The 19,037-nt window shown below is 33.2% G+C and overlaps 1 protein-coding gene across 1 annotated transcript in view; it reads right to left on the bottom strand.

The window, feature by feature from the left end:
• Positions 1 to 456: 456 nt before the first annotated feature.
• LOC149787696 (di-N-acetylchitobiase-like) overlaps positions 457 to 19,037 on the bottom strand; it is a 68,024-nt gene continuing 49,443 nt past the window's right edge. Inside the window, exon 9 of the mRNA XM_089973887.1 lies at positions 457 to 13,582. Coding sequence (XP_089830013.1) covers positions 13,419 to 13,582 — 164 coding nt within the window. The 3' untranslated portion in view covers positions 457 to 13,418. The remainder of the gene's footprint in view (positions 13,583 to 19,037) is intronic.

Raw genomic sequence — 19,037 nt, 5'->3', positions numbered from 1 at the left:
CAATGATTGTGGTCTATTTCTGCAATTGATCTTGACTTATTAGCAAGTACATACAGTAAATATACCTTAGGCGAAAAGTGAAATACGCTGTCCTTAATGTTACCAAAAAATGTCTTATTGATTATATATGTGTTACTTCCATCTGGCAAAGGGAAACTATTTGTTGCATGATAGTTTGTTTTCTTGAACAAATATACACTAACCCAAGATCAAAAGGTCAAGGTCATTGTGGTTCCAAGGTCAAGTTCAACATCATCCTAAGGAAGACGAGTAGTAAGGCATATTATGTATTTCATGATGTTCTTGTTTTAGTTTTATACAATATGCAATAGCATGATCGACTAGTGCATGCAACATAAAATTTCACAAATGAAAAATCTGTTAATAAAGAAAGGGAGATAGTAATGATGGAAAATTTATCGAAGTATTACATATACACTGAAAATCCAGAAAAAATACCAAGTAATTTTTAATCAAGCTATAAAAAAAACTTAAATTTAACATAATATTACAGAAAAATTTGTCACTATGCCAACAGTTCAACTTATCACTGATATGTATGGTCACTGATGTAGAAACAAATTTACCAATTTACAATTTATAAATCAATGTACAGGATGAACAATTTGTAAGGTGAGGCAAAATAGATAGGAATATCTGGTAGGTTTTGGATGCTGGATATTTGCATCAATGCAGAACTATTTCCTTGTTTTTCTAAGTCATTAGGGTCCTACTCTATTAAGTCATCAGAGCTCTATAGGACTCGCAGTACTAATTAACTCCCATAGTAAACCTATGGAAAAATGCCAATACTAAAAGTTCTAAAACTTTACATTTCTAAATAATCATGATCAAACCCACATGTTAGATTCAACACTAATGCAAGTTTTTATGTGGAGAATAGCATAGGGTTAAGGCATTTTTTATCTACCAATTTAGAAATGTTTCTCCAGGTCCACACCAAAGAATCATCATGTGCTATTTTGAGTGCTCCTAACTCAAGTCTGTAAAAAGACTGATATTGCAATAGAATATTGTTAGTAGTTTTTCTTTTGTTTTGTTTTAGTTACAAAACAGGATATACTAGCACAATTATTTTTACTAAAATGTTACTTTTCATTATCAAGCACTCGTGGCCCTCCAAACTCGCATATATTTCATTTTATCCAATTTCTAGACTGGTTCCCATTTTTCCATATAATTAGTTCCACAAGTCCTAGATCCACACTTGATTTAGTTGACAAATCTTTGTATTGATTTAAACAGTGCACACAGTTCTGCTTGTAAAATAATACTATAGTAGCTGTTAAATCATATTGGAAGTCGATATATACCAACATCAGCAATGATGCAGCCAGGCCATGTGTGTGATAATCATCAAAGTTACCATGGCACGCACTTGAAATAGCTGTGTGCAAGAACTTGCGCAATGAATTCTGAACTTCCACAATATTTTTTTTTATAAAGCAGGAATAATCTAGACATAGACTTATATGTTTTGCTCTTAGAAGGTTGTCTGCTTTAGTCTTGGTCACCAAGTTGTTTTTTGTGTATGTCTAGTAGTCATTTCCATGTTTCTTTAATACTGCCTAATTACGCATGATCAGAAATCAAATGGGTGTGTTTAAAACAATGGATGGTCATCAACATATGGAACTGCTTTAAAGTTCCTGTACCAGAACTTCTGACCCACATCAGGATGTTCAATTTATCATCGACAACATGGGAGACTTTGATTACATAGATGCATCTTTCGGAACATCTGATCAAATGGAAACAACTAAAGTTTTTCAGAATTGACTTTGGCTAGGACTTGGACTGCATGTTATGAAGCCCCTAACAACAACAAAAATTTTGTCTAAATTTTGATAGTTTTTGGTCATGTTAAAAACAGCAAAGGTGCATTTCAAGTAACACTGTAGTATTTAAGCTTCTATTCAGAAAATCACAAAAAATATTGAAATAAATTGGACCAATCAGGAGTGACTTTATTGTTATAAATATTTATCTCTCTTCAATTTAAGACTAAAATATACTATTATCTTTGTCATATTATGCCTTAAATGAGTAAAAGGTCAATGTTACCATCTCTTTTTTTATGAATTACTTCAAAAGAAGGAAATTTAAAGGTCATAAATTAAGTAAAATTCCTCCAGAACATATATAATTTAATACTAAAGGAAGGCAGGCATAAGCCAATATAAAATACAAAATATGAAGTTCTAAAACATTAATGAAATAAGTGCAAAACAAAATCATGAGGGATCATCAGCAATGTGCTAGAGACATAAGTGATCAAGTCTTACAGAACATGAAGATTTCAAATTGGTGACAAGAATTACTCGATATACGGCTTCACAGCTATTAACGAATGTGCAACCTTACCATTTCCCCTCCCTTTTCATTACAACAATTATTATATCAGTGTGCATAAAATTTCCCACTGAACATATTGCTGAGGTAAACACTGTCAAGCTGCTCGCTATAGAACTCTTAGTTCTAATTCAGCTCCTCTAGTTAACCATAATATTAAAAATTCAATAACTTTAAATTTGAAATCCTCATGATCCAACCTACTGACATCAGTTTAGTTTGTCAAGACTTGAATGCCTAAGATTCTGCTGTGTTTTTGGAATGTTGCACTTTCTTATAGTTTGTGTAAAATGCAAGCAAAATTTAACAACTGGCAAGTTTCAAGCAGTAATTGAGTAAAACTAGTGACATGTAAGAAAGAAAATACACTACTAAAATATTTCCAGCATTAAACAGGTAAACTTTTATGAGATAAACAAACAAATATATACTACAAAAACAAATCACCAATACATGACAAATGGCATTAAGAAAATATATACTAACTGAATTTATAGTACATGCCATTAAAAACTAAATTTGCTATTAAAATTTAAAAAAATGATAAGAAACGGCTTTAACTGGAATGAGGGGCCATCCATAAATGATGTCACATGATTTTGGCCGATTTTTTACCCCTACCCCCCTCGTCGCACATTTTTTAAACAAATTACTTCCCCCCGTCACACAGTCACAAATGTGTGACCCCACCCCTCCCCTCCAGGTGCGTGACGTCATTTATGGACGGTCCCAGAATACAAAAATGTTGAAATACAACACATTATGTGATTGCAAACATGACTGAATAATAATACATCAAATTACACTAACATTACATTATAGTAGAAAATGTACCTTAAAATCCAATTGTCAAACTTTCCAGTCGACATCATTTGGTGAAAAAAATCCCCATTTTCCATTTCAAAATTGATTTTAACTAATCAGTTTTAACTGACATGTTTTTTCTTTGATTTTTTTCTTTTACTCCCTGCTAGTATACATATGACAAATCTTTCTAGTCATAAGTAAACTTACCCCAAGACTTGAAAGCATTTGGGTATGAACATTTTATACAATGCAAGTACAAGTCACAAATATCTAACAAATTACAGAGTATTACATAATTACTAATAAAAACAACCATTGACTTATCCTAATTATTGCGACTAATATACTCTTTTCATGTTGCTAGAGCAAAAAAATGTTTCTTGTCAGCCAACCATCCGTTTCTCATTGCCAACACTAGCACTTTTTTCCCATGGTAAAAAGAACTCCAAAAAATAAAATGTTTTCTTAGAAAATTCCAGAAATTGATTTGTGCATCTAAGTGAGCTGGTTTTGCCCAGTACATTGAAATGCTTTGTTCATTATATATACTAATCATTATAATATGTATATATAAAAGCAATGCTATACAAAAAAAGACTTTTTTGTTGGCTATGGCAGAATTGTTGGCTATAAAATCTTATACGGATGGATTTGAATGTAAATTTACATGTTAAAATACTTGCTGTTAGCTGTAGACATATTATGGTTCTTAACTTACCCAAATAATTCTCAATTCAGTACCTATTTTCCTAAAATAACTGTTTCAAGTAAAATTCTTCTGAAAACCTATAGTCTTAAAAGACTTTCAATTATTGCTAGGTACATGTGATATATGCTGAGATTCCAGAAACATCTGCCAATTTCTGAAAGTCCCAATTTACTTATTATATTTTGTTAAATTATGTTTTACCTTGATGATAATAATTGCAGTTAGACCCATCATGGACGGAGATGACAAATTCTGTCAATAATTTTAAATTCAAAATTCACACTTATCTACAAAACACATTAGTAAATTAGTTCATCTACCAGTACTTCAAAAACTGATGGCATCTCATTAGCATATTAACTTACAAATAGATCAAAGCCTTTGCAATGGCAAAAATGTTTACTGAAAGAAAAATAAACCTCCAGTATGTAAAATTTTGAAGTTATAATTATTTGAATTTGTATCCATTATTTAGCAGTAGTAATTAAGGTGTCATAGCTGTTATGACAAACTAAAATAACTAGTCGGCATGCCATAATTATTTACAACCTGTTAACATTTGATTGACAGGTGGATGGAGTCGATGGTTGATCAACTGATAATCATACCAGGAAATTAATTTCTTACTGAAAATTGCAATACACAGTACTGCTGCTTGAAAGACTAGACTTTGAAACCAGTTGTTCTGCTGGCATAAATACAAGACCTGGATTTAGAAGCCAGTGATATGCATAAAGACAAGGCATCTACTGTGAGCTCTATTCAATAAAACCACATTAGAGAAAAAAAACATACCTAAGCCAATCCTCCTTTTACACTCCATTGTAATCTTTAATGACAAATCACACTATTGCTTACATGCACTTTGATATGCAACACAAAATTACATAATACTTCAAAGGCCATGATGTCAACTACCTGTAATGGGTCTTTTTGTGCATGGTGCTACATGCTAAAGGATGTGCCACTATGGCTATAGGGGTGCAGAGTTTTCATATGTTTGTTAGAAAAAAAAGAGCACAAACAAATATAAAAAAATGAACGTCACATAAGACAAGAGATGACTTAATAAATTTGTGCCATTTATGCCATAGATACAGAAACTGTATGAAACTGTTGCACTTGTTTGGGTCACACATGATCATAAGCTCAGTCATTAACCTTATTGCAAGGGCATCATATTTTATATTCACAGATCAAGTAACACACTATCACCCCTATCTCTCCTTTACAAAATCTTCTCAATCTCTACATTTCCAATTAATTTTTACTTTTCTTTTCTAATTTATCAATTCAATTTAAAAAGATGAGAGAATAATGGAAATTTAGTTCTAATCAAAATTCGTATCTTTTGAAAAACATAATTATATAATTTGCTTTTATGACAGCATTCTGTCATAGCAATGATCCTGATTTGTTATAATTACTTTTTTAATTTATCATTTGCCACTTTATAGATAGAAGAGATAGCAGTCTATGAAGGAACAGACTGGCCAACAGCTACATATCAGAAATATAAAAAAATCAACATAAATTTATACATGTATGGTGCTTATAATCTCTTTTATGTTATTGAAACTTCTATTTAAACACACTGCTTATGAGAAAATTATGTACTGCCCAGTTTTACCTGATTGCAGTTTTATAAAAAAAATTTTTAACAAATATCTGAAGAAGCTGTTTCAATAATGACAGTATCTTATCAACATATTATTTCATGGCTAAAATGCATTTACAATCACATGCTACTGTGTAAACTGATAAAAAGGTAAATGTTATTTCACTCACTTTGTGGAATAAACAAGAAAATCATTTTTGGTGGCATTCAAATTGTTTATATACCTTACTAGATGATTTTGTACAAGGTTCAATGAACAAAACAAAATTTGCAACTAATGATTTTAAATGTTTGGGAGTCATAATAAAATTCATAATTTACTATAATCTCTTAGAAATTGTTTAGCATAGTTAAGGAGAAACAATGTAGTATGAAAACAAAACTATATGAAGTGCAAAATATAGCTAATTAGAAATACGTTCCATTTGAAAATGTACATAATTCTGATCTGGGCAAGAATAATACAGATTAACAACAAAAGAATGACTTTGTATGTTTCCAATAAAGAAAATATATTGCTTTCCTGCACTGTATCCAGGTGACATTTTTCTGCCATATGAAATTAGCCTGTTCTTTCTGCAAATATAATTGTGTATGTTGGACATCAAGTCACATGCATACTTCATTGTTTTTATTTTATATCAAGTAATCTGATGACACTTTCCTTATATTTTTGTAAGTTCCTGCCTTGTAGAATAAATCTATCCCGAAGATACGTGTATAAGGGGAGATAATTCTGCATTGAGGAAGGAATGTTACAAATTACAATTTGCTACAAAATTTATCTGGAAGGCTGGTGATCACTGTTTATTTAACTTAAGTCATCCATATCTCGCTCTATCAAGGGTTTTGAAAAATATTTCATACTGTTCATTTTCAAATTCTCTTTCAAAGTTCAAAATCTACAGAAGTGAGGTAATTTGGTAATTTTTACACTTTTACTAAATAAAATTACCATTAACTATCAGATACATTCACTTTATACAAAGAAGACAACTCTGCCAAAAAAAACACCCACATTTGCTTCTTTTGTCAATCTAATACTATCTCATATTATTCCTTGACTGATCACAATTGGTGCTATTGTATCATGAAAAGATTGGTGACATGTACAAATGTTTTCATGCTTCTTACTCAGGAACTCTTAAACAAATCACATGCAAAGTTTCTGGAAACTGGAACTGTGGTTCTGACCTTAAGAAACAATCCTGGTTAATTTTCATTGTTATACAACTGATCCATGAAACCTACTGACACACAAATGTTAAATGTATAAACATTAAACAGCATCATAAAGTACAGTGAATTCATTTTCATTTAAGGCACACTTTTTTTTAATGGATTTCATGCTTGTTACAAACCCTGAATTTAAAGACCCAACAATGATCATTGTTTTAAAAAAAAATAGGATCCCCTTCTCCCAATCAAAAAATATATCCAAAACTGTATTACCAACAAAACTGTCCCCCTTCTGATAAACCATGAAAATTGATTCCCACAAAATAAATCAAATTAAAAGCATTTACATCAACACAGACATATTAGGAACTAATTTTCTTTTTGGTTTTGCAAAACATGACATATTTGTCAATATTTCAATTTAAATAATTTTGGAAGGGTGCTATAGTTTCTACAAAGGGATCATTATTCATCAAGTCTTTAAATTTATGTTGCTAAGCAACAAAGAACTCCATAAAAACCTCTAGTCCATGAAAACTGAAAATTTGTATCCCAAGAAAATTGGTGAATTTACTGTATGTTACAGACTGAAAGGTAACATACCCAGAAATTCACCATTAAGTGCGAAAAGTAGTTAATTTATGGGAAAAATAATTATTTTCTTCAAGTCATGTATTTCAGATATCAAAATAAACAGAACATGGCAGATAAAATCTAATTCTTTGAATAGGTTCATATCTTGATAAAAATAAAGACAATAAACTTTGCTTGAAAAATGTTTTCACTTATCAAATTTCCTGTCATGAAGTTCTTCATATAATTATCTTAAGCATTTATGCCATAAAAGAAAATAATTTCAAGACCTCAGTCAAGTACTCGACGTCTAAAATTTCTTGTATTGCCTTTTGGGATTAACAGGAGACTCCCTGAAGACTCGGAACAAATGCAGATGTATTGCACCAGGAAAAGATGTATTCATATTTCTTGGGCTACAAACACCAACAAAATCTTGAACTGCATGCAGTCTGTACTGTTTGCATCTTGGAATTGTATGCAGTCTGTACTGTATGCATCTTGGAATTGTATGCAGTCTATACTGTTTGCTTCTTGGAATTGTATGCAGTCTGTACTGTTTGCAGTCTGTACTGTTTGCATCTTGGAATTGTATGCAGTCTGTACTGTTTGCATCTTGGAATTGTATGCAGTCTATACTGTTTGCTTCTTGGAATTGTATGCAGTCTGTACTGTATGCATCTTGGAATTGTATGCAGTCTATACTGTTTGCTTCTTGGAATTGTATGCAGTCTGTACTGTTTGCAGTCTGTACTGTTTGCATCTTGGAATTGTATGCAGTCTGTACTGTTTGCTTCTTGGAATTGTATGCAGTCTGTACTGTTTGCTTCTTGGAATTGTATGCAGTCTGTACTGTTTGCATCTTGGAATTGTATGCAGTCTGTACTGTATGCATCTTGGAATTGTATGCAGTCTATACTGTTTGCTTCTTGGAATTGTATGCAGTCTGTACTGTTTGCAGTCTGTACTGTTTGCAGTCTGTACTGTTTGCATCTTGGAATTGTATGCAGTCTGTACTGTTTGCTTCTTGGAATTGTATGCAGTCTGTACTGTTTGCTTCTTGGAATTGTATGCAGTCTGTACTGTTTGCTTCTTGGAACTGTATGCAGTCTGTACTGTTTGCTTCTTGGAATTGTATGCAGTCTGTACTGTTTGCTTCTTGGTCTGGTGCTTCTGATGCACATTTTACATACTACAAAAACAAGCTCTGATTAATGTTCTCTTTTAAAGGAACTGTTTACATATTTTAAAAGAATTTCATATTGGGCCAACTAGACATCATATGAAGTCTTCTGGTTGAAAACTCCATGCAATATGACTTTCCATTATGTGGCAGCCATATTGGACGTTTGAGCAGTGCTGTTTTCACTTAGGGCCAACTAGACCATATAATGAACATGTGTGTAAAGTATCTTCGCAATCCTCCAAGTGGCTGATGAGGATAAGAAACTGGTGCCAACAGTTAAAATGAAAATTCAGTCTCTTTCGACAAGATTTTAAAGAATCATCTGGATATTTTTATTAAGAAAATTTGAAACAATATTGTTCTCTTTTCTTCTCTTTAGTTTTTATTTTAATATGAGCAAGAATTTAAAATGCACGGCAGTTGTAGAATATAGACACAGAATATACCCTCACATAAGCTCTTTGGCCTATGACCATCAGAGCTATAAATTACTACAGAACAGACCCTCCCATAAGCTCTTTGGCCTATGACCATTAGAGCTATAAATTACTATTCTCCTGTTAATAAAATCAATTACAATGCTTTTCATTACAGGTAAAATAATATTGGGTTTTCACAGAAACATGAACTGATCTGTTTATTTCTCTCTGACTACACTTGGAGCAACTATTCACTCATTAGCATTTACAGCCAGCACATGCTGGGACAAAAGTAATTTAAATTGTTCATATTATCTAAAATCTAGAACTTTGCTACAGCACAATGATAGCAACGCACATAACTTTTTATATAATGAAGAAAAGATCAAAAAAATTAAATACAACATAAACTGAACCTTTAAAGAAGCTTGCAATGAAAGCTCCATAAAAGCAAGAATCTGAATACATACAAATGGTAAGGAATGATAATTTTACATATAATGGGAGAGGACAAACTTCTTGAAATATTTCAAGAATTGGTTAATAAAAACTTCTATTATTAATTCAATAAATGAATTTTCATGAAATGCGAACAATCAGTGGCCAAACAATTGGTCACATAGCTGTTTTATTGACGTTACATTATTCACATTAATATGAAATAATATTTCAAATATTTCAAGAGTCACTAAACAAGGGACCTAAGGGACCCATGTGGGTCTAACAGTGCTAACCTGCTGACAGCTTCCTTACAGCCAAATGCAAGACAGTTGGCCAAGAAATCTATATTAGTAGGATTCATTCTCTTGAAATTGTTTCCAATGCTGTTGATTACAAGAATTATGAAAACAAGTTTCAAGCTTTCTCTAGATTTTATCTTCATCCAATATCTGATGAGGTTTTGGAGAATTTGTTTTAATGTGCTTCTGTTTTAGTTGCATTGGCTTTTTATTTTAAATAACAGTGGCCATATTTGTAGGCAGATAGGCATCATTTGTGTCAACATGTAAGGCCTTCTGGTCAGGATGCTTTCAGATAAGCATCATTTGTGTCAACCCGAAAGGCCTTTTGGTCAGGATGCTTTCAGTCAAATTGTAGGCTGATATGCATCATCTGTGTCAACCCATAAGGCCTTTTGGTCAGGATGCTTTCAAATAAGCATCATTTGTGTCAACCCAAAAGGCCTTCTGGTCAGGATGCTTTCAGATGGGCATCATTTGTGTCAACCCGAAAGGCTTTCTGGTCAGGATGCTTTCAGATAGGCGTCATTTGTGTCAAACCAAAAGGCCTTCTGGTCAGAATGCTTTCAGATAGCCATCATTTATATCAACCTGAAAGGCCTTCTGGTCAGGATGCTTTCAGGCAAATTGGATCAAATTCTATTACCAGAGTTTGAGAAGCCACTAATTTTTTAAAGGTGGTCATATTTAAATACAAACTGGCATATAAATTTGAAAGCCCCTCATGCCAAAATACTTTGTACTAAATCTGGTCATAATTTTCTGGCGATTGTCAGTGAAAACTCCATGATTTTGAAATAGCTATTGCTGACAGATGCAGATGGATGCTGGGATATGTCAGAAACTCATTTAGCATTGTATGACCTTTCTTTGTAGATGTGGAATGTTCTTTAATCTTGTGCATTTTTCAGATCATCTTAATATTGCAAGAAATTAGAGACAACATCAGAAAACACTCCATTTCTGTAACATAATCAAGCTCAGAAAATGTTGAGTTTTTTAGGGACATATTTCCTTAAATAACCATCAGTGAGCAAACATCCTGTTACAGTCATGATCTGACCCATACTAATTCATGCCCCAACTTCAACCAAAGTATTTATTTCACACAATTACAGCCTAACTGTAAATATATTTCACACTATTATAGTCTAGCTTTAATTTCACAAAATTACAGATTAGCTGTAAATTTATTTCACACAATTAGTCTGGCAATGTTAAATTTCTTCATACCTTACAAATTCCAAACCATACTTTGTGCTATCTGCTCACAATTGGGTAATTTATACAAATGTAAACTACTACATCTAGTTGGCTACAATTAAAACGTGTAATCAGAGGCATGGTGAAAAATGATCTGATCATAAAAATGACATTTATGTTGAGTCCAGATGTATCTTTTGATCCTATGTTATATTCTCCAAACATTCCACAACAATACAATCTGAACAGAAATGTTTTTACCTTGGAAACTTGTTTAATTCATATTTAAATGGCATTTAAGATGTCAACAATTTTGACTAACTTTATGAAGAAAAAATACATCAGGAGACATTATTATTATTATTATTATTATTAAAATAATTTGCTGATTTCATAATCTGTTAAAATTTCTTAATTTTAAAATTTTGTAAGAAATAATATTCTATTTTTACTTGTATTTGTCAGATTTTTATTTAATTTTGTTACAGAATCATCTGAATGTGTTAATTAATAAATCACATGTATATGTTAACAGATCTTCCTGCCTTCTATAATATTAGCAGCAACAATAGTATTGTCCAACTTATTTGTTTTAAATGTAGTCATTTAAACACAAATTAAAATGGATTTTTAAATAATCATAAGATATGTCATTTTTATTTAGACTGCATTGCACAATATAAACCACATAATAAAACAGAGAAAAAGACCAAAGCTCTGCTTACAGGACATCTTATCTGTGAGAATTTTATCACTATTCTTTATGTCTCCATTTCATTTTAATTGCATCATTTATAGAGGTAGTTATCTTGCATGGTCTATACAGTACATACGATGTTTTTTTCTTCAAATGCTCAAAAGTCCACATCAAACCTCTGCACTAACCATGTACATTAGACTGCTCTGTCTCCTAAATAAGGTAACACGGATTTAACACTACACTTACCAATGATGACTACATTTTTTTGAATTACAAAAGTTGGTGCAGACAGAACAAGGTCTGGTTTGCAATTTGCTAGGCATGATGAGATTAACTTTCAGCTAGATGTAACTGTGTCATGAGAATTAAGGAGGGGATAAGATTAAAAAAAGAACAGAAACTGGCCACAGAAATATTCACAATGCTACAAGTATGACAGAGCTTTTTATAACACACACACATTACTTAGATTCTTGATGCATGCAGCAGCTACAGTCACAAGCTTATTCATAACTGGGTTTGCATTATTGTGAAAATTTCTGTAAACACAATTCATAAACAATTATTTATTTAGACTAATGTAAATTCACTTTTATTTGTTGTGTACCAATTTTTGTGGCTCTCATGGTGATTTTAACACATTAATCCCTGGTGACGAGTTTAAGTGGCAGGAGGTAGTAGCCTACTGCCGAGCTCTGTAGCATCAAGGTCATGTATGATACACTAAAGTGGGTGGTATTATAGAAAGGCAGACAGATGTGGATGTAGCTCTACAATGATATCAAATAATCTGGAATTTCTAGTTGCACTACAAAATACAGAGGGCAAAAACTCATTTCTTGGACCCGATTTTTTTTCTACCCAAAATTCGCCCGTTGTCGGAATCCAATTTTGTGTCCTGATTTTAGACCTTTTGGTCTCAGATCTAAGACAGACTGGTATGAACTGCAAACAGACAGATGAACCTTTGCAAAAAGTAGGATAAGATGGGCATTTGGAATAAAGAGTGGTCTCAATACAAAAATAATGGATCCGTTAAGCAAAAAAAACAAAGAACTCCAACTTTACCCTTCTGCTCTTGTGTGAGCCAAATAGCCAATGAAAAATGATGTTTCTAACACAACTGAGCATTATGTTATTGGAACATCACCTGGAAGTTGATGTTTTAGGATGTATTCATTAATAGCTTTCAAAATGTTTCCTACTTGAATTTCAGACGAAAATGACAAAAACCTCCAAGGGTTAATGTGTTAAACAACAAATTTCATGACATCTAAAAATGAACAATGATTTTTCACGGGTACTAATTTTCGTGGATTTCAGATTATTATAAAACCAAAAATCTAAAGACTCAGTGAAGAATGATCCTTCTCTGTAAACACAACCTCTCCCATAACTCATAAATTCAAGTACAGTGATCCAACACTATGATGTTGTTCAGAGATCCATAAATGCATACAAAAACATGGGCAAGGTCATCTTATATGGAAAAAGTCAATTCAACCAAGTTAAGTGGAATTTTGACCATACTTGAGTTATGTCATGGACTGTGTTATATGAGGGACCATGTTGTTTATTTAGGGAGTGTAATATATCCAGGACCATGTTACACTGGAATTGTGTTAGATCTGAAATATGTTATGAGAACAGTGTACTGATGAAAATGTAATTTTCTCTTACAAAATCATGAAAACTTTTACCCATAAAAATGAACGAATTCACTGAGTTCTTCCTGTAAGGAATAAAAAAGGCACCCCCGGTACATCCATCAAATTTGGTACCCACAAAATGCTCATACCATGCAAAATCACAAAACTGAAAATGTATGATGCAATACAGAGGCTGTTAGATGCTAAGTCACAACCCACATCACTCTAAAATTCACATGTGCCAAAAAGGGGGCCATCAGGGTTACAATGTATTGTCTTCATCAAAATACTCATCCTGTGTGGTGTCCTTAAGGTCTTTCTGGAAGGGTTTCTTCAGCTTTCTTTTGCGGAATATGATGCAGGCAATTATAAAGGATAGGATGAATCCAAGAAAAAACATCCCCACTCCAATACCTGCAATCTTTGCTGGAAAAAATTTAAATAAACATTAAGACAATAAATCCATTTAAAACAGAAATTTTATCATCATTCCCAACAATAAATTTACAATAAAAGGCATGCATGAGAAAAATAAAAATCCTCTGAAGGGACTGATACTCTATTGGCCAAAACAAAATTTCTATGAATTTGAGATCAGACCATTTTGTCTTTTAATTGAAAAGTGTTGAAACTATCTCTGACATTCTTCAGCAATAACAAGATTTTATTTATCAAATCAGCTGCTGTGATGGACATACTGGATGTCAGATTTGTACCATTTTCATTTAGGACCTACAAGACATATTAAGTTCCAGTGAAAACATCCATGTTGATACAACTTGGTTTTGGAGGAGCACCACTAAAAATATTTCAAAGATGATGCCATTGTGGTCATACCAGATATCAGTTTGGCACCATTTCCAGCTAGGACCAACTGAAATCATAAGTAATCTTTTGGTGAAAGCGCAATACTAATATATATGATCAGCCACCTAAGAGATGTAGCAATAAAAATACCTTGTAGTGGCCAGGTCAGAGCAGCATCATTTTCATTTACAAATACCTTGTAGTGGCCAGGTCAGATCAGCATCATTTTCATTTACAAATACCTTGTAGTGGCCAGGTCAGATCAGCATCATTTTCATTTACAATCGATTGGACTAGTCTTTCACTGAAAACTTCATGCTGCTATGATCATTTATTCAGGAGAAGTAAATTATAACAAGGTTTGCAAGATGACCAACTTGGAGGCCATAATGGATGTGTCAGCAGCAACATTTTTATTTAGGACCAGCCAGACATCATAAGAAGTAATGTAGTATAAACCCAATACTGATAGGACCATCCATTCAGGAAGAGTAGTGACAAGATCTTTTTCAAGATGGCCTCTGTGGTGGCCATCTTGGATGTGTTAGCATCAGTAAAAAGTTTTTTTTAGGACCAGTTAGATATAAAAAGAATTCTTCTGGTGAAATCTCAAGGCAATATCACTTTTCATTCAGAAAAAGTAGCCATAACAAGGCTTTCAAGACAGCCACTGCCATGGTCATCTTCTACATCAGATTGGCATCATTTAGCTTTAAGACCAACTAGACATCATAAAAAGTCTTTTAATGAAAACCTCATGTTGAAATGATTATCCATTCAGGGGAAAGTAGCAATAACAAAATTTTCAATAAGGTAACTTTGGTGGTCATACTGAACATCAGATTGGCACCATTTTTGTTTAGACCAAGTAGAGATATTTAGAAGTATTTTAGTAAAAACAGATATCAATATGACAATCCATTCAGGAAGAGAAGCAATAACAAGATTTTCAAGATGGCCACTGTGACAGCCATATTGAATGTTTCAGCAGCATCATTTTCATACAGGACCAACTAGAATTTGGGATGAATGTGTCGAGTTTCAAGGCAATCTTTCAAATTGTTTAGGAGCCACAACAAAATCAATTTTGTGCTAACAGATGGATAGATGACAGACGATGACCAGAAGAGCTAAGGAAAAGTGAACCACACAAAAACAAACATGGACAAATTTGGCATATTTCCACACATACAATTTTTTTCTAAATTATAAAATATAAATAGCTAAATGTGACAGGAGAAATTTAACACAATTTTACCCTCCCCAAGATATGTTATTGTAACCTGTACTTCTCCAAATATGAACAAGTGACGGCTTGAAGAAAACAGATCTTTTGTGCCTGCCAATATAGTACAAATGAAGAAATTCTAATGCAAGATGCAAGGGAATACTTCGAAGTCAAACAAAGAGGCATAATGCAAAATATGACAAAGATGGGATCTTAACCTAACACAGGTCTTCTGTCAATGCTGTAACGTTAAGATTTTTTGAGAGGGAAGGGTTAAAATCCAACTACTTTTTGCAAGAAATATGTCAAAACCAGAAGAATTCCAACCATCTCATTTTCCACCAACTTTCATACTACGTGATCCATACTGGTCAAACCACCATTGTAGGTAACTACACATGGGTGCCATAACAATGAAGAATGCTGATTGGGCAAAAGAACTGGAACATTCTTGAACTAGATTTTGACCAATTGGCTGCTCTGTGGACATTATCTGCTTTAGAAATTGATTACAACAGCAGGCAGTTTGTTAAAGCTGGTGTAAACAATTGGCTCGAGACACTTAAAATACCCATTTGGTCTGCGAGTTCAGCAACATTTTTCAGAAAGTCTTTAAGTTCAGCAACATTTTTCTTGTGAAAAATATGTATGTGCTTACAGTAACATCTGCAGGCATTTTCTCTTTGGCATGACAACGAATCAATACAGCATCAGTCTTGAAAATACCAGTCACCAGTGTTAAATGTAACACAGCTTGGCCAGAAGAAAAATCACACAAATTTGATATTCTCTGCCTCTTAACTTCAAATAGGTCTGACTCAAAAATATGTGTGATGATTCATTGAAAGGGAATCTTTCCCCATGTCCAATGATGCCTAAATTACTGACAAGTGTCACTGTAATGCATACACAATTAAGAAATTGAAGACTAAGCGTAAAACTGCAACACAGTATGATCATAATACCGTACTTTGTTAGTATCAAGCTTACATAAGAAACCTGTATAAAACAAAAATGAAGTTGTTTCCATTTCAACATGTTCTAGACTGACAACCGATAGATTAGGCATAAGTTATTTATAACTGACACACCATACGTTAAGTGATGCTGAACTTCATAAGGGTAGAAAATGCATTCAGATATTATTCTCAAGGTCTGAAGCAATTCTGCATTTACTCAGCCCAGGGAGGAGTATGCATTAACCCAGACAATTTTTAACCAGTCAGGACAAGTGGATGAATGATCTTCCTGAACCCTGCAGGAGGGATGCTGGCAACAGGAGGAATGGCATATCATTGTCAGTTGGGGGAGGAGAAATTCGGTTTTCTCCCCCTCCCCTAGCTTGCCTGCAAAAGTTTGGGACTGGGTCTGTTTCCAGTTCACATGGCCATGTAAGGCTTTTGCTACTGAGCGGTGCCAACAATGGTCCTTCTGGGAGAGGTTCTGTAGCAGAAGCTTAAGTGGTAACTTCAGTGCCGCCTGCTTTCTGATCTTAGTATGGCCTCCTAACAAAACTAATGTAAAGAAACAGAGAGAATGCAGTGTTCCTGCATGGCTAGATCTGAGTGAAAAAGATCACAAAAGAGCATCTCTTATTAAATCCAGATTGCTGGAAGCTCCTGACATATTCACTATCATATCATGAGCCACCTATTAATTACTTTATCTGTCCAGTCCAAGCGTATTTGCACCTTTGCCTTTTCAACTAGATGAAACATAGCAATGTTAAGTTGAGTAGTGTTACATTTTAGACTCTTTAAAACAGTAGCAAGAAAAGACTGATGACGAAAAGCTTTGTAAAATTTAACAAATAATTTATTTCCCTGAAAAAACAAGGTAAAAATGAGAAAAAGAGCTGATGGTTCTATGAAACAAATCCAAACATAATCCAAGAATTAAAATAAAAAAAGTCCTCGTAATAATAAGTTCTAAATGAATATGAGTTGGAGTCCTGATAAAAAATCCAAGATGGAGGACGATGACATGCAATGGTCAGTGTTGTCCTGATGTGTCAACAATTCTTGTTGAACCACAGAAAATAATATCCCAGTTTTAAAGTCCGAATAAAATTTCATTAAATGTCTTTGTCCAAGAATTCTGTATTGAGCACTTAAATATTTCCAGGGAAAATAATTAATAATTACATAAAAAAGAATTTCAACTCAAACTAGTCACAACAAAACACCTTTAAGTGTCAATGGTTTAAAGCCTGACTGACTAAATTCTCTATGGGAAACTGTTATACACTAATTTAAGACACAAAAGAGATTCCCGTATGAGTGTCACATGATCATGTATTCTGTTTCATTACATAAACAGTGTTGCCTGCCTGAGGGTGTTTTTTTTGTCATTAGCTATCTCAAAATACTGCATTTAGTTTACCAAATGCTACACAAGCAAAGTACTTGCAGTGAAAAATCTAATTATCTTAGCTTACAGTGTAAACTTATTGTTTTATCACAAAACGAGTTTAGTCAGGAAGTGGTCCACTGTATGGGAGGAATCTTAAGTTTTTGAGTTATGTGAAATATAAATATAAAATTTAATTCTTTCTTGCTATCCATTGTATGTGATAGAATTGTTATATATATTGGAGAATTCAGAATTTATTCTAAATTTTACAGAGTCTGAACTTGTTACATAATGTCATGTTTCATGTTAGCCATTTTTATAACTGCACAGACCAATTCAATTAAACAAAGGATGTACCGAACAATGAGCAATGCTCAAATTCTAATAATTCAGTGAGATTATTCTTGTTGGGCATTGACTGATGTAAGAACACGGTTAGTATAATAAAATTCGCTGTTCCGTAGCTTTGATGACATGATTAAAGCATAACCAGTTCATGTGCACACATGTGTAATTATTTTATTGTATCTGCACTTAACAGTGTCTGATCTACTACATAATGCAGTCATTATATATTTAGCTGTTTTGGGATCGGAGTCATAGACTCTCTGAGATTTTGTGAAACCCGTAGGCTGCTGTTGATAGTGACACTAGTTCTGAGGATAGTACTGGTTTATTCGCAGTGAGGGACAAAAGCTTCAGGAATCGTTTGGCAGACTGGGAGGGGTCACCATGCATGGTGACTCCTTGAACATTCAATGAGAGCTGTGGAATCGGAAATACATATGGTCAACATTGTCACCTGGATGCCATGAGATACACTGTTCCATTTTTAAATCAGTATTATTCAATATCACTGTGGGAGTGAAATCAATTGAGTGAAAATTAATAATACATCCTACTTGTGGATGAAATGTACATTGTTCATATCTGTGTATAAGTTCTATATATGAATCATACATGCTGATAGATTGATATATGAATCATATCTGTTTGCCAGATCCACATGTTGATTCTTGTTGGATTAATTGTTGAAGTTACATGTTCTGATCAGTTTCATTTAGGAACAATATCTTTTTCTTATATTGGTTGTTGAACTAGGTTCTGTTAAATCCATTAATGGCCTTTATGAGCACAAGTATGGTGTCAGATTCATTCATCATCTAATTAGATTATATATAAACATCTCATTCACAAAAGTGGAGGAATACAGGCAATTGTTGTGTGTATCCTTGGCAACTGTAAACTTAATATTCAATGAACAAGTCAACAACCAGTGAAACAGTACAAAATATCACACAAAGGTATAAAAAAATTATGTATACCAATGGTATCTCGTAACTTAGACTTACTAAACCACTAAAAAAAATGATGGATGGCTTGAAACTAAAAAATTTACTGGATTCAGAGATCACAAAAACTGTATCTTGACAGTCCTCAAGCAAAAGCTTGAACTGGTAAACATCTGAAATATGGGTGGCCACCTAGAGTGGT

The sequence above is a fragment of the Sinohyriopsis cumingii genome, chromosome 11, assembly GCF_028554795.1.
Source record: "Sinohyriopsis cumingii isolate HCF-2022 chromosome 11, ASM2855479v2, whole genome shotgun sequence".
Taxonomy (NCBI): Eukaryota; Metazoa; Mollusca; class Bivalvia; order Unionida; family Unionidae; genus Sinohyriopsis; species Sinohyriopsis cumingii.
Note: the sequence above shows the minus strand (reverse complement) of the source record. Positions and strands in the feature narration are given on the sequence as shown.